General features: G+C 36.5%; 6 protein-coding genes across 6 annotated transcripts; all 6 read right to left on the bottom strand.

The window, feature by feature from the left end:
- Positions 1–1420: 1420 nt before the first annotated feature.
- On the bottom strand, positions 1421–3361 carry TM35_000081300 (uncharacterized protein; the record flags this gene model as incomplete). Its single annotated transcript, XM_029023995.1, has 1 exon — positions 1421–3361. The coding sequence occupies one exon, from the start codon at positions 3359–3361 to the stop codon at positions 1421–1423; it is 1941 nt and encodes a 646-aa protein (XP_028884398.1).
- A 2683-nt stretch (positions 3362–6044) lies between these two features.
- On the bottom strand, positions 6045–6911 carry TM35_000081290 (uncharacterized protein; the record flags this gene model as incomplete). The annotated part of the gene is made up of 1 exon (XM_029023994.1): positions 6045–6911. The coding sequence occupies one exon, from the start codon at positions 6909–6911 to the stop codon at positions 6045–6047; it is 867 nt and encodes a 288-aa protein (XP_028884397.1).
- Positions 6912–7387: 476 nt separating this feature from the next.
- Positions 7388–8437, bottom strand: TM35_000081280 (adiponectin receptor protein 1; the record flags this gene model as incomplete). Its single annotated transcript, XM_029023993.1, has 1 exon — positions 7388–8437. The coding sequence occupies one exon, from the start codon at positions 8435–8437 to the stop codon at positions 7388–7390; it is 1050 nt and encodes a 349-aa protein (XP_028884396.1).
- A 497-nt stretch (positions 8438–8934) lies between these two features.
- On the bottom strand, positions 8935–9912 carry TM35_000081270 (adiponectin receptor protein 1; the record flags this gene model as incomplete). The annotated part of the gene is made up of 1 exon (XM_029023992.1): positions 8935–9912. The coding sequence occupies one exon, from the start codon at positions 9910–9912 to the stop codon at positions 8935–8937; it is 978 nt and encodes a 325-aa protein (XP_028884395.1).
- A 308-nt stretch (positions 9913–10220) lies between these two features.
- Positions 10221–12008, bottom strand: TM35_000081260 (putative phosphorylated CTD-interacting factor 1-like; the record flags this gene model as incomplete). Its single annotated transcript, XM_029023991.1, has 1 exon — positions 10221–12008. One exon carries the CDS (start codon positions 12006–12008, stop codon positions 10221–10223), a length of 1788 nt encoding a protein of 595 aa, XP_028884394.1.
- A 243-nt stretch (positions 12009–12251) lies between these two features.
- On the bottom strand, positions 12252–13436 carry TM35_000081250 (uncharacterized protein; the record flags this gene model as incomplete). Its single annotated transcript, XM_029023990.1, has 1 exon — positions 12252–13436. The coding sequence occupies one exon, from the start codon at positions 13434–13436 to the stop codon at positions 12252–12254; it is 1185 nt and encodes a 394-aa protein (XP_028884393.1).
- Positions 13437–13497: the final 61 nt, after the last annotated feature.

The following is a 13497-nucleotide window of genomic DNA, read 5'->3' as shown; positions in this document are numbered from 1 at the left end:
CAGTGTTGATGTGCGTGTGTGTGTTTGTTAGAAACAGAGGGAATCTTCTCTGTCTGTTGATTTTGTTTTCTCTCTCTCTCTTTCTTTCTTTCTCAAGTGACAGGGAAAACAAATTCTTCTTGTTCTTACTTGTTTATATATACAATTAATTTTTTTTTTATTGGTAGGGGGAAGTACAAAAATAAGAAGAAAAAAAAAAAGAAAAAAGAAAAGTCAATAAGAATAAAGAAAACCAAAAAAAAAAAAGAGGAAAAGAGAGAAAGCCACTCTCGTCATTGCAATTTAGAACAAATAAATACAGACACACACAAACTCTCTCTTTCTCTCTCTCTCTCTCTCTCTCTCTCTCACACACACACATACATACAAGCAATCAAACGAACAGAGAATTACTTGCCTCTATACAGAAGAAAATGCACAAAAATTTCAAGAGAATGATTCGCCTACGTCACTTTATAACAACGAATCCCCTTTTCTTGTACACATTGCTGCACTTTGGCAAAAGAAGAAAAAGAAAATGACAAAAGAAAAAAAAAAGGAGAGCACATTGAGAGATATTTTGGCAATAAAGCTCTGCAGAAAAAAAGGGAAAGAAGAACACCAAGTGTTACACACTATGCTGCAAAATAGACGATTTATGACATGATAAAAAGCAGTAAAAGAAAAAAAAGGCCAAAAACACACAGGAAGAATAGAATAAGTTAAAGAAGAAAAAAAGAAAAAAAATTGAGCAACAGAAGCACATTTTCTGTTTTTTTTTTTTTTCTTTTTATCTCTTCCATTTCCTCCTAGGTGTTCTACCTGAATCGCCTTCCTCTTCTTCTTTCACTTCTCCTCCCTTCCCCCCTTTACGAGACTGGCCGAGGTCCCTTATGGCATCACCCCATATATTACTCATAATTAAAAAGCAGAAGATCAATAAAAATGAACGCACATTAGCTCTTTATTATTTTGTATTGGGTTGTTGATATTCATGGCATTTTTTTTTTCTTTTTTTGTTAGACCAATTATTCAATCACGTTTCTAATTTTATCTCGCATTCGTTGATTATGCATCAAACACAGGGAACAGGTATTTTCCTGATTTTTTTTTTTTTTATCTTTCATACTTTTAGACTATCCATTCGATTTACTTCCTCATTTTTCCCATAAAAGTATAGACATATACTTTTTTTTTTCTTTCTTTCTTTCTTCTTCTTTTTCGTTCTTTTTTTATTCATTTATTTATTAAACCTGACTATATGTTTTTTTTTTTTTTTTTTTCTGACTATATGTTTTTTTTTTTTTTTTTGTGCTCAGCATAATTGTAATCTGCAACTTCAACATTTTTCTCATTCTTTCTTTCTTTGGCAAGAAAAAAAAAAAAGAAGAAAACCTTCTCAAGCCCAACTTTCCACAACAAACTATAATCATAAACTTTACTACATTCTCCCCGTCATTCCTGGTGGTAAACGTGGATGCCCCATATACGGTGGTGGTGTTGGTGTTCCCCAAGTGACGTGCGGCATTCCACTCATACCGTAAATGGCATTCATATTCAATGCTGTCATCATCACTGGATGCCGCGGTGGGACGGAGGGCTGGACATTAAACATCGGTATCATTGGCTGCGTGCTCATGTGATTTAATGTGCTGTCCGGGTAGGGACGAGCCGCACGTGCGGGATGAAGAACGGCGGATTGTGATAACGGCGGTGGTGGTGGGGGTGGCGGCGGCGGTGGGGGTGGCGGTGATCGTGCTTGAGCCTGCGTTTGAGAGTTTTCTGTATTTTTACTGTTCGCCATGGCTTCTGCGTAGATATCATTGAAAATCCCATTGGTAATAGCTTGGGTGACCTCCAGAGAACCGGGAGACTCACTTGAAAATAATACACTCACTGCTGAGCCACGTAAATGTCCAGCAAGTTGTTGTGTAAAATTTATAAGTTCTGTCGCATTTACACTAGACCTTGTTCCTGCGAAAAAAACTGTTATACGTTTAAAATCCACCTGATATTCCACACTGGAAACATTTAAATTAAATCCTCGTTCACGTATTAACCGTTGACAAACATTAAATGCTTCCGTATCACGACGACGAGCATAGTATAATCGTTTTTTACCCTTGTTCATTCCTCTACGTATAACTCGAGGAAGTCGCAGGAGTGTTTCATTATTAGTAGCAGGATCCACATATTCAAGCGGTTGTGAAGAATCCTCTGGCCATATTACTTCTTTCGGTAATTGAGAAATATTTCCTATTGCATCTGTGAGATCACATAAAACTCTGCCAGTATTTTCACCTGTATGGCTTTCTACAGAGACAAGATCCCCCACAACAAATGTCCGCCGTTCACTTATTGGAACATAATAGATACCATATAAATGTTTAAAGGTTACAATCACATGCGTCATCGACGGTCCTTTTACAGCAGAATCCCCAACAGCAGCACTACCGCTACCAGCACTTCCTCCTCTCTCAGCCCGTTTCGCAGGATCATCATTTTCACTCTCGCCACTAAACATAGAGACATCTCTGTGACTGGGAAGACTGAAGGTGTGTTGATGCCCAAGTGGGGCTGTTTCAAAGGTAGACTCCGCATTTACATCTAATACACCAATTGGGGTAACATCTCCGTGATGATTACTGGAAATCTCCTTTTCTTTATCCGCATGTTCTCCAAGTGCCTCCACCTCATTTTTATCCCATGCAGCAAAAGAACGTGTATGCCTTCGAGGTTGAGGCTCTATAGATGAGTCTTGAAGACTTAAAGAACACTCCGTAGAGACACGTCTGAGTCGTAGATATTCACGTGCAGGATCAGAAGAAAATGTAAAATCCACATTTGCTTCTTTCCATGCCAATGAATCCCACGAAAATTGTTCCCGACTACTCATTCGAGAGTGTGATGGGGAGTAGGCACTGCCATTATGAAAAGACAAACTGCTCTGTGAATGTGTTGGGTGATGTCTGTAGCGAGGGTGAACGGTTACCGTACTCACAAGTACATCTCTATCATCTTCATCCTCACCATCTTCCTCTTTTTTCGTTTCCTCATCCGTTGCTGTTATCGTAGGCGTGACTCTTACAGGATTGCGTAACATATTCAGAGGAACACGCCGAAGTGTGCTGTCGCCAACGCTGAATGCTGGTTTAGTAGAAAAGTTGTTCTCCGCAACGCCGCGATGGTCTTCACTGCTTGTAGTTATGGCATTAGAAGTATTAGTTTTACAATTAGTAGCAGTTGTTGTTGTTGTTGTCGTTGTTGTTGTTATATTGGTAGCCATGCTAGACTTATCACCACATGACTTTAGAGGTCCTGTCATTGATGTTGATCTTGATAGGGTTTCTCCAACCGTAGGTGGTGAAGAAGGCTTCTCCATTATATAGTTTCAACTGTTATTATTATTATTATTATTATTATTATTATTATTATTATTATTATTATTTATTACTGTCGCGGTGCAATATAAAGGTTATTCAACAGAATAACAATAACAACAATAATAATAAAAAAGGACGGGTCTGACGTTCTTTGGTTCTCTGTTTCGGGCGATATGAATACAAAAACAAAAACAAAAACAAAAAGCCCCTCAAACACACTCCGTTAGAAACAATTCAACTCTCTCTCTCCCTCTCTCTCTTTTTTTTCTCTCGCGCGCCTTTGAAAAGTCGCAAAAAAGAAAAAAAAAAGGGTGTCTGCCGTAATACAGTAATTACACAAACAACCACACAAATCGACCGGTAATCGGCGTTGTGTGTAGAGGAGGAGATAGAAAGGAGAGAACGTTACCCCTCCAAAAATAAAAATAATAAATTCGGTATTTATAACAACAACAACAAAAAGAACAATCACGAAAGCACGAAACTCTTCAGCAATAAATCCAATAAATTAGGAAACAAAAGAAGAAAAACACAACACGAAAGGGAGAAAAGGAAAAAAAAACACGCAAGTCAGTCTGAGTCGAAGTAGAAAGAAAAAATCAGTATAAAAATCCCCCTCGTAAATAGAGACTGCAATTCAATAAAAAAAAAAATTTCCTTTTCCTTTTTCTTGTTTAGATTGGTACGATTTCAGATTTATCTTTTCGTTCCAGCAAAAAACAAACAAACAAACAAACAAACAAAAGGAAAAAAAAAAAAATTCCCTTCCCTTCACCCAATTGCAGAAAGAGAAAAGACGCACAAATTTATTTGTTTCCTTCCTGCTATGAACCTTACCACCCGTCCTAATTGCAGCAGCCAGCACACCGAATATCACTCAATGGAACTCGGAAATGGGAAAAGAAAAGAAGAGAAAGAGACACCTAGCGAAGAAAGAAAAGAAAAAGAAAAAAAGAAAAAAAAAGCACAAGGGGAAAAAAGTGCAAAGAGAGAGAAATCAAATTCACACTATATGCAAATTAATTAAAGTGCTTCTGTTTCTCTCTCTCTCTCTCCCTTTTTCTGTCTCTCTACTTCAATCGTGCAGGGTTTTTTTAAATGTGAAAAAAAAAAAAACGAAAATACTCAAAAAAAAGAGAGACTGAAAGGACAACAGTTTCTTTTTTTTTTCTTTTTTGATGTTTCTCTCTCTCTCTCTGTATATATGTATATATATATTCTCTAAGAAAGGGCTTGGTTCTTTTTCCTTTTTTCCTTTATTTTTCCAGTATTTCTTTGTGTCCCACGTCCCTTTTAAATATCCGTCCTTCTTTTTTTTTTTTTTTTTTTTTTTTATTTACCTTCTAGTGTATTGTTTTCTGGCACCAGGTGAAGAGGAACTTGACGGCTATTATTTTATACTCTTTATGTTTCTTCCGCTTCACCAATTATTTCCCATTCATTTTTTTTTTTTTTTTTTTTTTTAACCTTTTTATCCACCCGTCTGTTCTTTTCCCTCTATCCTTTTGTATATATCTTGTCTTCCTCGAATACTTTTATACCTTCTTAAGTTCAATCTGTCCCTTCACTACCTCTCTCGCTGGTTTCTTTAGTTCGTGATGAAAACCCGCAATAACTATATATATCTATACAGATATATGAAACTTAAGAAGGAAAAATGTAAACCGTACTCAAAGTAACAAAAACAACAATGACGAAAAAAAAAAAAAACAACAGATCAGGGTTGACTATAATAACAACAATGGATATATATATATATATATATATAAACGCAAAAGTAATGAAAAAAAAAAAGATAAGAAAACAGCTAGAAAACCAGATACACGCAACTAGTCAGAGTAGTGCAGCGTACCAAAAAAAAAAAAAAAAAAAAAAAAAAAAAAAAAAAAAAAAAAAAAAAAAAAAAAAACAGCGCCTTGAATGACAAAAGAAGAAGAATGAACGAGATACGAGCGGATGTTACGTCACCACTCACTTTATCCAACCTTATTTCACCACTATTAATCTGTTCTTTCTTCTTCCTGCCACGCCTTTATTTCAGGCGTTTGTTTGCGTATATAAATAAATAAGTGTATATATAAATATATGTATATATATATATTTACCTGTGTATATACCTATATGTATGTATTTATGTATGTATTTACTTCTACTTCTTTTTTTTTGATCCTTAATCGTTTCTTCCCTTTCCTTCCCTTCACCTTAGTTATATGTGGTTGTGAATCAAGTTTAGATAGAAAGATAGAGACAGAGAGAGAAATAGAAAATGATATTAATAAATCCATACCGCAATCAATACCATCGATTATCGGCAGTATCGAATAATCAGAATACAAGAACAGAAACACACATACCCCTAAGAGACCAGAGAAATAATAATAATAATAATAATAATAATAACCCACCACAACAACATACTTTCTGAAAACAAAACAAAAACTATTTCTCAATAATCCATTAATCTGTGAATACGGATCCCACAACATTACATATAAAAATAAAAGAAAAGACGAGAAATAAAGGAAATAAAAAAAAAAAAAAAAAAAAAAAAAAAAACAACCAAAGTGACTCCATCATCCTCACTTACCTCTGCTTCATGTTAATATCCCCACACCCACTCTTTCTTCTTTACACACTGTTATTATTATTATTATTATTATTATTATTATTATTACCAGAAAACTAGAGCCATTCATCGTCCATCAGAAACCCTGCCATTTTCTCGTGTCGTTCCCACCGCACTCGCCGCGCCGCCGCTGCTGCACGCATCTCATCATACCACAAATCCCGCACAATTCGCCGTTGTTGATGAACAGACTGCGATGGAAACCAACGCCGCGCCGCGAGTGTTGTTAAGAGTGTAGACCGCAGCAATCGGCATGTTGTCTGCTGCGGGGCATCCGCATTATTCTGCACAGCGGCGGCCACTCGAGATTCACCAACAGACCACATCTCCCGCAGCGCCATACACGCAGACGGCAGAGATATCTTTTCCTCTTTTTCTTCTTTTTCTGTTGAACTGCCATTATTATTATTATTATTATTATTATTATTATTATTATTATTATTATGACAACCCATACGCACAATTGTGGATAGCACCGCTAACGCAACGGCGTGTAGGGCACTAGAACGTCTCTGTGCCTCATGATGTTTTTCCACACATCGTCGTCCTTCACACACCGCTGCTGAGAGACGCTGCACACGTCCGTTTGTTGTCTGCAGACGCAGAGAGAGACGTGTAAGAGCGGCATGAATGGTATATTGTGATTTGGCCAATGTGTGTAATACTTCCGCAAGTCCAGGTGACAGTGTTTGTGTTTGTGTGTTGATAATAGTAGTATTAGTACTTGTAGTAGTAGTTTGGGAGTATGGAAGTATAGATGCAGCTTCCGTTGATCCCATAATAAGATGATCATTACTACTTGTAGTGGCCTCTAGTGTTTCTGTCATGGTTGTTAAGAGTCGCAGGATGAGTTGGGCATTCTCTCGTTGATGTTCATACTGCTGTAGAGTGACCATTACACGAGAGAGGGCCTCATCTGCCATTTATTATTTCGTGTAAATAACACTCTGCGAGAAGAACTTTCTTTTTTTTCCCCCCTCTTTAATTATTCTTCCTGTTTTTTTTTTTTTTCTTGTCCTTCTCCCCCTTATTTCATTACATGAAAGAGTTGAAGGTGTGTTGAGGGGGAAAAGTTGTATATATATATATATGTATATATATTTTATATGTGTGTACTCCACGTACTGCATAGTGATTAACAGCAATTCATAGTCATCATAATAAGAACAGTTCTCAATCTCTTATGCATAGACTCATGATAAAATCAGGGATTATGTAAAAACGATCAAAAAAAAATGATAATAATAAAAGAAAAAAAAAAAAACGAATTCCAAACTTATGATGACAACTTTTTATATATGAGTGACACAAGCCCACAATGTCTAATCACTTGCTCTCTGTCTCTCTCCTTCATTTAAATAACTACTACTACTACTTTCTTTCCTTTTCCCACCCCCCTTCAGCAACTGAGATCCATTCTCTGAAAGTTAATGTACATGGATGCGCAGTTGAAGAAGTGTACAAAGGCAGCCGCCAGCACAAAGACATGCCAAATCTGATGACTGCTCAAAAAAATATCAAAATGCCCTGGAAAGAAAAACTCAGGAATTTGAAAAACATAAACCACAACACCCACTCCATATAATGTCATCATCAAGAGAAGTCCCTCTACAAAGGAGGAAGCCACATTTCCTGGGAGTAACACATACATGTGAATAATCGGGAAAAGACCACTTCCCACCATACAAACATAAAATAAAACTTTTCGCTTAGCATGTTGTTGTTGGGTCCACTGTCGGAAAAAAGGGCCAAGAACACCAATAACACCAAATGATAAAATCATAGTTAAATACGTCCAACGCCAAAATGGTTCACATGCAAAGCTAAAATAGCAAAAGGGAAGAAATGAACCCACCACAAGAAAAGTAATACCAAAATAATCCAAGGAATGTGCCCATGCATATAATACCATACTCTCATGAGGGATAAGTGTATGAAAGAGAGTACTACAAAGCATACACATTAAGCATCCAAAAGAAAAAGCACCCAAGATAAAAATTGTGACCCAATTAATCCCAGAAACTTCTTCCGTAGATCTCATCGTTTCTCGTTGTTCTTCCCGCAACGAAGGTATTAACACAACGGCAAAAAAGATAGTAATAACGACAAGAAATGCCATATACCCCACAAGATGGGTCCAAATATTAAACGTTTCATTGTGAAGTGAAAATATACTTCGAAAACACATACGTGTAGTATAATCAAAGCGATATCCTGAGATAATGTATTTGTTATCCGCAAGATGTTTTGGGACTTGATCTATCATATAGAGTGGAAGATCAGGATTATCATTATACGGAGTTGGTTTAACACCGCGAGATGAGAGATTCTTTTTCTCTTCCAATTCCCTTTGTTCTTGTTGTACTGGTTCATTCGGATTACTGTGAGTACTCTTTGTTAGGGTTGTAGAAACACCATTACCACATTTCGTATGATTTAAATCCATCATGTTTTTTTTTTCTTTTATTTTCTTTTCTTTTGTATTTACTAGTAGTAAATGTAGTATAGTTTGTTATAAGCAGATAAAAGTAAAACTAATAATAAATAATAATAATAAAAGGGTAAAAGTACACACAGAAAGATTTTTTTTTTTTTTTTTGACTCATTCAAGTCGTTCTTCCAAGTCTTATTTCTCTCGATCATTCAATCATCAACAAAATCAATGGTAAGGAAAAATAAAAATAAAAATAAATAAATAAAAACTATTAATAAGATAAAATGAATGTCATGCCTCATTTATTTCTAGGCCTCATTTGGTAACAGATTCTTTTCATTAGTTTCTACAAACAGTGAACACTACATGAAAGACTTCCTTTTTCTTCATTAAAATAATAATAATAATAATAATAATAATAATAATAATAATAATAAACATAAACATAAACAAAAAGAATATCGTTCACCAACTTGGAGATATATATATATCTCTATATATATGTACTCTTCTTAACAGGCCCCACGGCTGACTTCCCACTGTTGATAAAGTGCACTGCAAGTGAAGAAGTGTACAGTGGCAGCGGCAAGCACAAACACATGCCAAATTTGATGACTACTGAGAAATATATCAAAGGCACCGGGATACCACCGTTCTGGTATTTGAAGGGCGTAGAATAAAACACCTACACTGTAAAGAATAAACATAAGAATAATACCACCCAACAATTGTAGAGTTTCTCCATTATGTGGATAAAATAAAAAAATATGCACAAGTGGGACAACACCAGTAACTGCCATAGCCAAATAAATACAAGTACGTAAGCAACGATCATCCTTTTTAGAAAAACTGGGCCATGATAATACTGTAAGACTCACAGATCCACATATACATATGGCAGTAATGTAAAGTATTTGAAAAAAAGGATCACAGTAAAAACCCATATAGAGAGGAGGAATAAAACTAGCCACAATAAGTATACTAATCCCATAATAATCCATTTGTTGGGTTATAAATGTAAAGGTTGGGTTTTCATGACTTGAAAATAAATGATAAATTGTGCTACAGGCCATACACATTAGGCAACCAAAAGAAAACACTCCATATACAATATAGTGTATGAAATATCCTGTAAATAAGAGGGCAGTAATAAAAAGAATGAAAGACAATACCAAAAATACAATAAATCCAATAGCATGTGTCCAGATATTAAAGGTTTCATTGTGAAGTTTAAGAAGACTGCGAATACACATATGGGTTGTGTATTGTGCTCGATATCCCGTAATAATATAAGGATTTCCTTTAAGATACTCTGGCACACACGATTCATATCTGGTATAAAGGGGAAGTTGTTCACTTTTTCCCTGATTTGTCTCTATCGGCTTTGTGGTATTAGAGCAGCACGAGTGATGATGAGATTCCTTATTTCTATTCTCACTACTTTTACTCTTCAAGATGGCGGGATCTGATGTTTGACATGCTCTCATCATTTCCCCCTCCTCTTTATTATGTTAAACACACGAAAAAAAATAATAATAATAATAAACAAAAAGAAAAAGAAAATAAATATAAGTATTTGTATAATTCAACCTACAAAAGAAGAAGAAAAAACATGAAAGAATGGAAAAAAAAAGATATAAAGAGTAACCAATAAGAGTTTATCATTTCTTACCTAGTGTATTGAACACTCTCAGTTTACCGTTAGAAAGCAAAAAAGAAAAAAAAAACAACAACAACAAGAAAAGAAAAACAAAATGTATTTAATAGCCACACACACAAACATACACATACACATATCTCATTGCACACCACGAGTAGAGGAGAGACTTTCCCAAACGGATCGCACTTTATTTAATCCCACCTCTGCTGGTAACATCGTAGCCGCTTTATCATTCTGTAAAACCAAAATTCTTGTTGCACATGATAATGCCACTAAATGTTCATCGTTCGTAGGCGATGGACTGCGCCGACGCTTGTGAACATTTAAACTCTTTCCATTTCTGTTATCTGCAGTGCGAACAATGTGACGAGCTCCATGAACATACATAGATTGCTGCGGTGAGAGTACACAACCACCACGAAAGAAGCGACTTTCCTCCGCCTCCTGACGTACCGCTATTCCATTGGCTTGTGTAGAATCTGGAAGTATGAATACAAATGAAAGTGGTATGGTTGGAGGTATTTTCTCTAAATACTCCAAAGCACGTCTCAATCCAGCGGCAATCACTTCATGATCAAATGGTGGGTTTGCCTCTAATGAGAGTATACCTTTATTTTCCGTCTTTTCATTTGGATTGGATTCCCCTAATTGTAAGACTTCATCCGAATTAAAGAAGTTACCACAACATCCAAAAAATGAATCGGTATCTGGGAATGCAGAGAAGTACTGTGGAAGTGTACTATTCAACGGACTCGCAAAACATTCGGCTCTAACATGAAAAGTAGAAACAAGTACATCAAACACACTTGACGGTACTCCCGCATGCCATCCAGATTCTTGTTCCCACTTTCCACCACTCAAACCGGCATATCGTAACAACAAAAGGGCTAACGCCATACGAAAGTGTTCATCCACACAACAGGCCGCTAACTTCCGTAGTCGTTCCACATGTTCCGTACGTATCTGCAATGTGATGTGAATATCATAAAGATTCGTTGGTTTATTTTGTCCCATACAGGCATTGTAAAACCATTTATCCTCAGTATTATCTTGAATGTGTATTTTTAGCATCATCATACCATCCCTTTCTTCTTCTTCTTCCTCTTCAGCTGAAACAAGTTTAATATATTTAAGGGTAATACCCGCAGCGGATTCTCGCACCAGACGTTCCTTCATCTTCGCTAAACGTCTGCGTTCTTCGAAGAAAAGAATTGTCAGACGATCTGCGAGAGCCCAAGCACGTCGGCGTTTCTGATTAAATGACGTGAGAAGTTTGGTTGGGGCACCGCAGAGTTTCTCAAGAAACCAATGCACGGCACTACGTGAGGCCCGATGTGCTGAAATACACTCAAACGCCGGTAATAACGCATCATGATAGAGTGATATCGGTTCAACGAGTTTCAATGTTTCCAACGGAACTTCACGTTTTGTTTCTTCTTCTTCTTGTTCTTGTCCCTGTTCTTTGTTAGTGGACTCACTGCGTAGTACACCTAACACACATCCTTTCGCAAGCACAACACCCTCAAGTGTTTGAACTGATGTGACGTTATCGCTACCCGCCTCGTACACACGCGCCCGACGATAGACATCCAACACCGGGTGGACCCAAGTGCGTGTAGACTCCTCCCACGTGCAGTTTCTTCCCATACTATTAGTATTACTATTACTAATAGTTTTAGTATTAGTATTAGTATTAATTGTAGAAGGTGGAGGAGGAGGAGTGGCAACTGCAGCGGCTTTGAGTCCTTCAAAAATAACTGCCGTCATTAGACCTTTACTCTCGTGGCGATCGGAGTGAAGTTCCTCTGCTGTGAGATCTGCGAGTTGCTGCGCCAACTGACATGCGCTTTGGTAACGCAGGACCTCCGTGAGAATTCCCACGTTGTGTGGATCTTCAACGCATGTACACTTTTCTACCGAGCCCATTCAGCATTTACTCACTAGATCCAGAGGGAATCAACAACATATACACAGATATTAGGAATAAAATAAATAAATAAATAAATAACAAACTGCAAAAATGAAAAAAATAAAACACAAATACAAATAGAAACAGAAACCCCTCCACATCCCTAAAGAAGAAAAAAAAAAAGAACATCACAAGAGTAAAAAAAAAAAATAATAATAATAAAGTGTATTTATTGAGGTTTAAGTTTAAACTACAATTCTCTACAATTCTGAGAGTTTCTTTCTAAACTCCAGTAATAATTCATCAACCAAAGCATCCTTTTCGTCTACACTCATAGAATGAAAAGTTTCATGCTTTGTCAGAAATGCCTTTACCCACGTATAGTGTTCTTCTCTACACTTACTTACTTCTGTTCCTATACTGGGGTTCATACCACCATACTTCTTTCGAAACTCCATATGTTCCCGCACAACCTCACGCATGCGTAGATCCAATTGATGAAACAATCTTTTCCTCGATAACGTATCCAAAGTATATAGTTCCTGTTGCTTTTGTTGATGTTCTTTTTTTATTCTTCTTTTTTCTTCATTTTTTACCAAGGAAACTTTTTGCTTCTCCAGTTCATCAATTAACTCGGATGAAAAGAGACGTTTTAATAGTTGATCTGCCAACATAGATGAAGAAAGTAAGGCGTGTCTCTTCTCATCCTTAAGTTGAATCACTGGCCATGAGGGTGTTGCTTGAGGAGATAATATCATCCAACAATTCTCTTCCACTACTGAAATGAGAGAAGGAGTTATTCCAACATCAAAAGATTCATTCATATTTTTAATAACATGAACAGGAATATATTGTGGAGTTCCTATACGTTTTTCATTCCGCTCCAAACAGAGTTCTAGTGGTGTATTGAGTCGCACTTCTATCATACTAACAAGAGAAGGTATTTCCAATTCTATTGGTTCCTTTACCACAACAACCTCTTCTTCTTTTTTCTTCTCATTTTCATTTTCTTCATATTGTTCTTGTTGTTGTTGTTGTAGAAGCTGCATTTGATTTATATCTCTGCATATTTTCCAGTAAGCTGCCCTCATACTTCTGTATGGCAATGTATCTACAAGAAATACAAAACGTATTACCAAACCCTTCTTTTTATCTTTTTCTTCTTCTTTTAGAAGAGAACAAAGTAACTGTTGGTGTACCGCCTCACGCACAGCTGCGTGAGCTTTTTGCCACAGTTCTGGTGTAAAGACATCTTCACTATTTTTCCCATTTTCATTCATAAATGCATCCAATTCCAATACGGCATCTATTATGTAATGTGATGATTTATCTAAACTTATCACCATACACTCCATCTGCTGTTGCTGGAGATTCTGCAGAGCTAGACTCAGTGTTGTTTTACCAGCTCCTGGTAAACCTGAAAGAAGTACCAGGCATACTTTCATTTGTAAATTAATTTGTATGCCTCACCTCATATATATATATATATATATATATATATATATA

This window comes from Trypanosoma theileri, assembly GCF_002087225.1.
Source record: "Trypanosoma theileri isolate Edinburgh chromosome Unknown TM35_Tth_8_V1, whole genome shotgun sequence".
Lineage (NCBI taxonomy): Eukaryota > Euglenozoa > Kinetoplastea > Trypanosomatida > Trypanosomatidae > Trypanosoma > Trypanosoma theileri.
The sequence above is the reverse complement of the archived record's forward strand: the minus strand, read 5'-3'. Positions and strand labels throughout refer to the sequence as shown.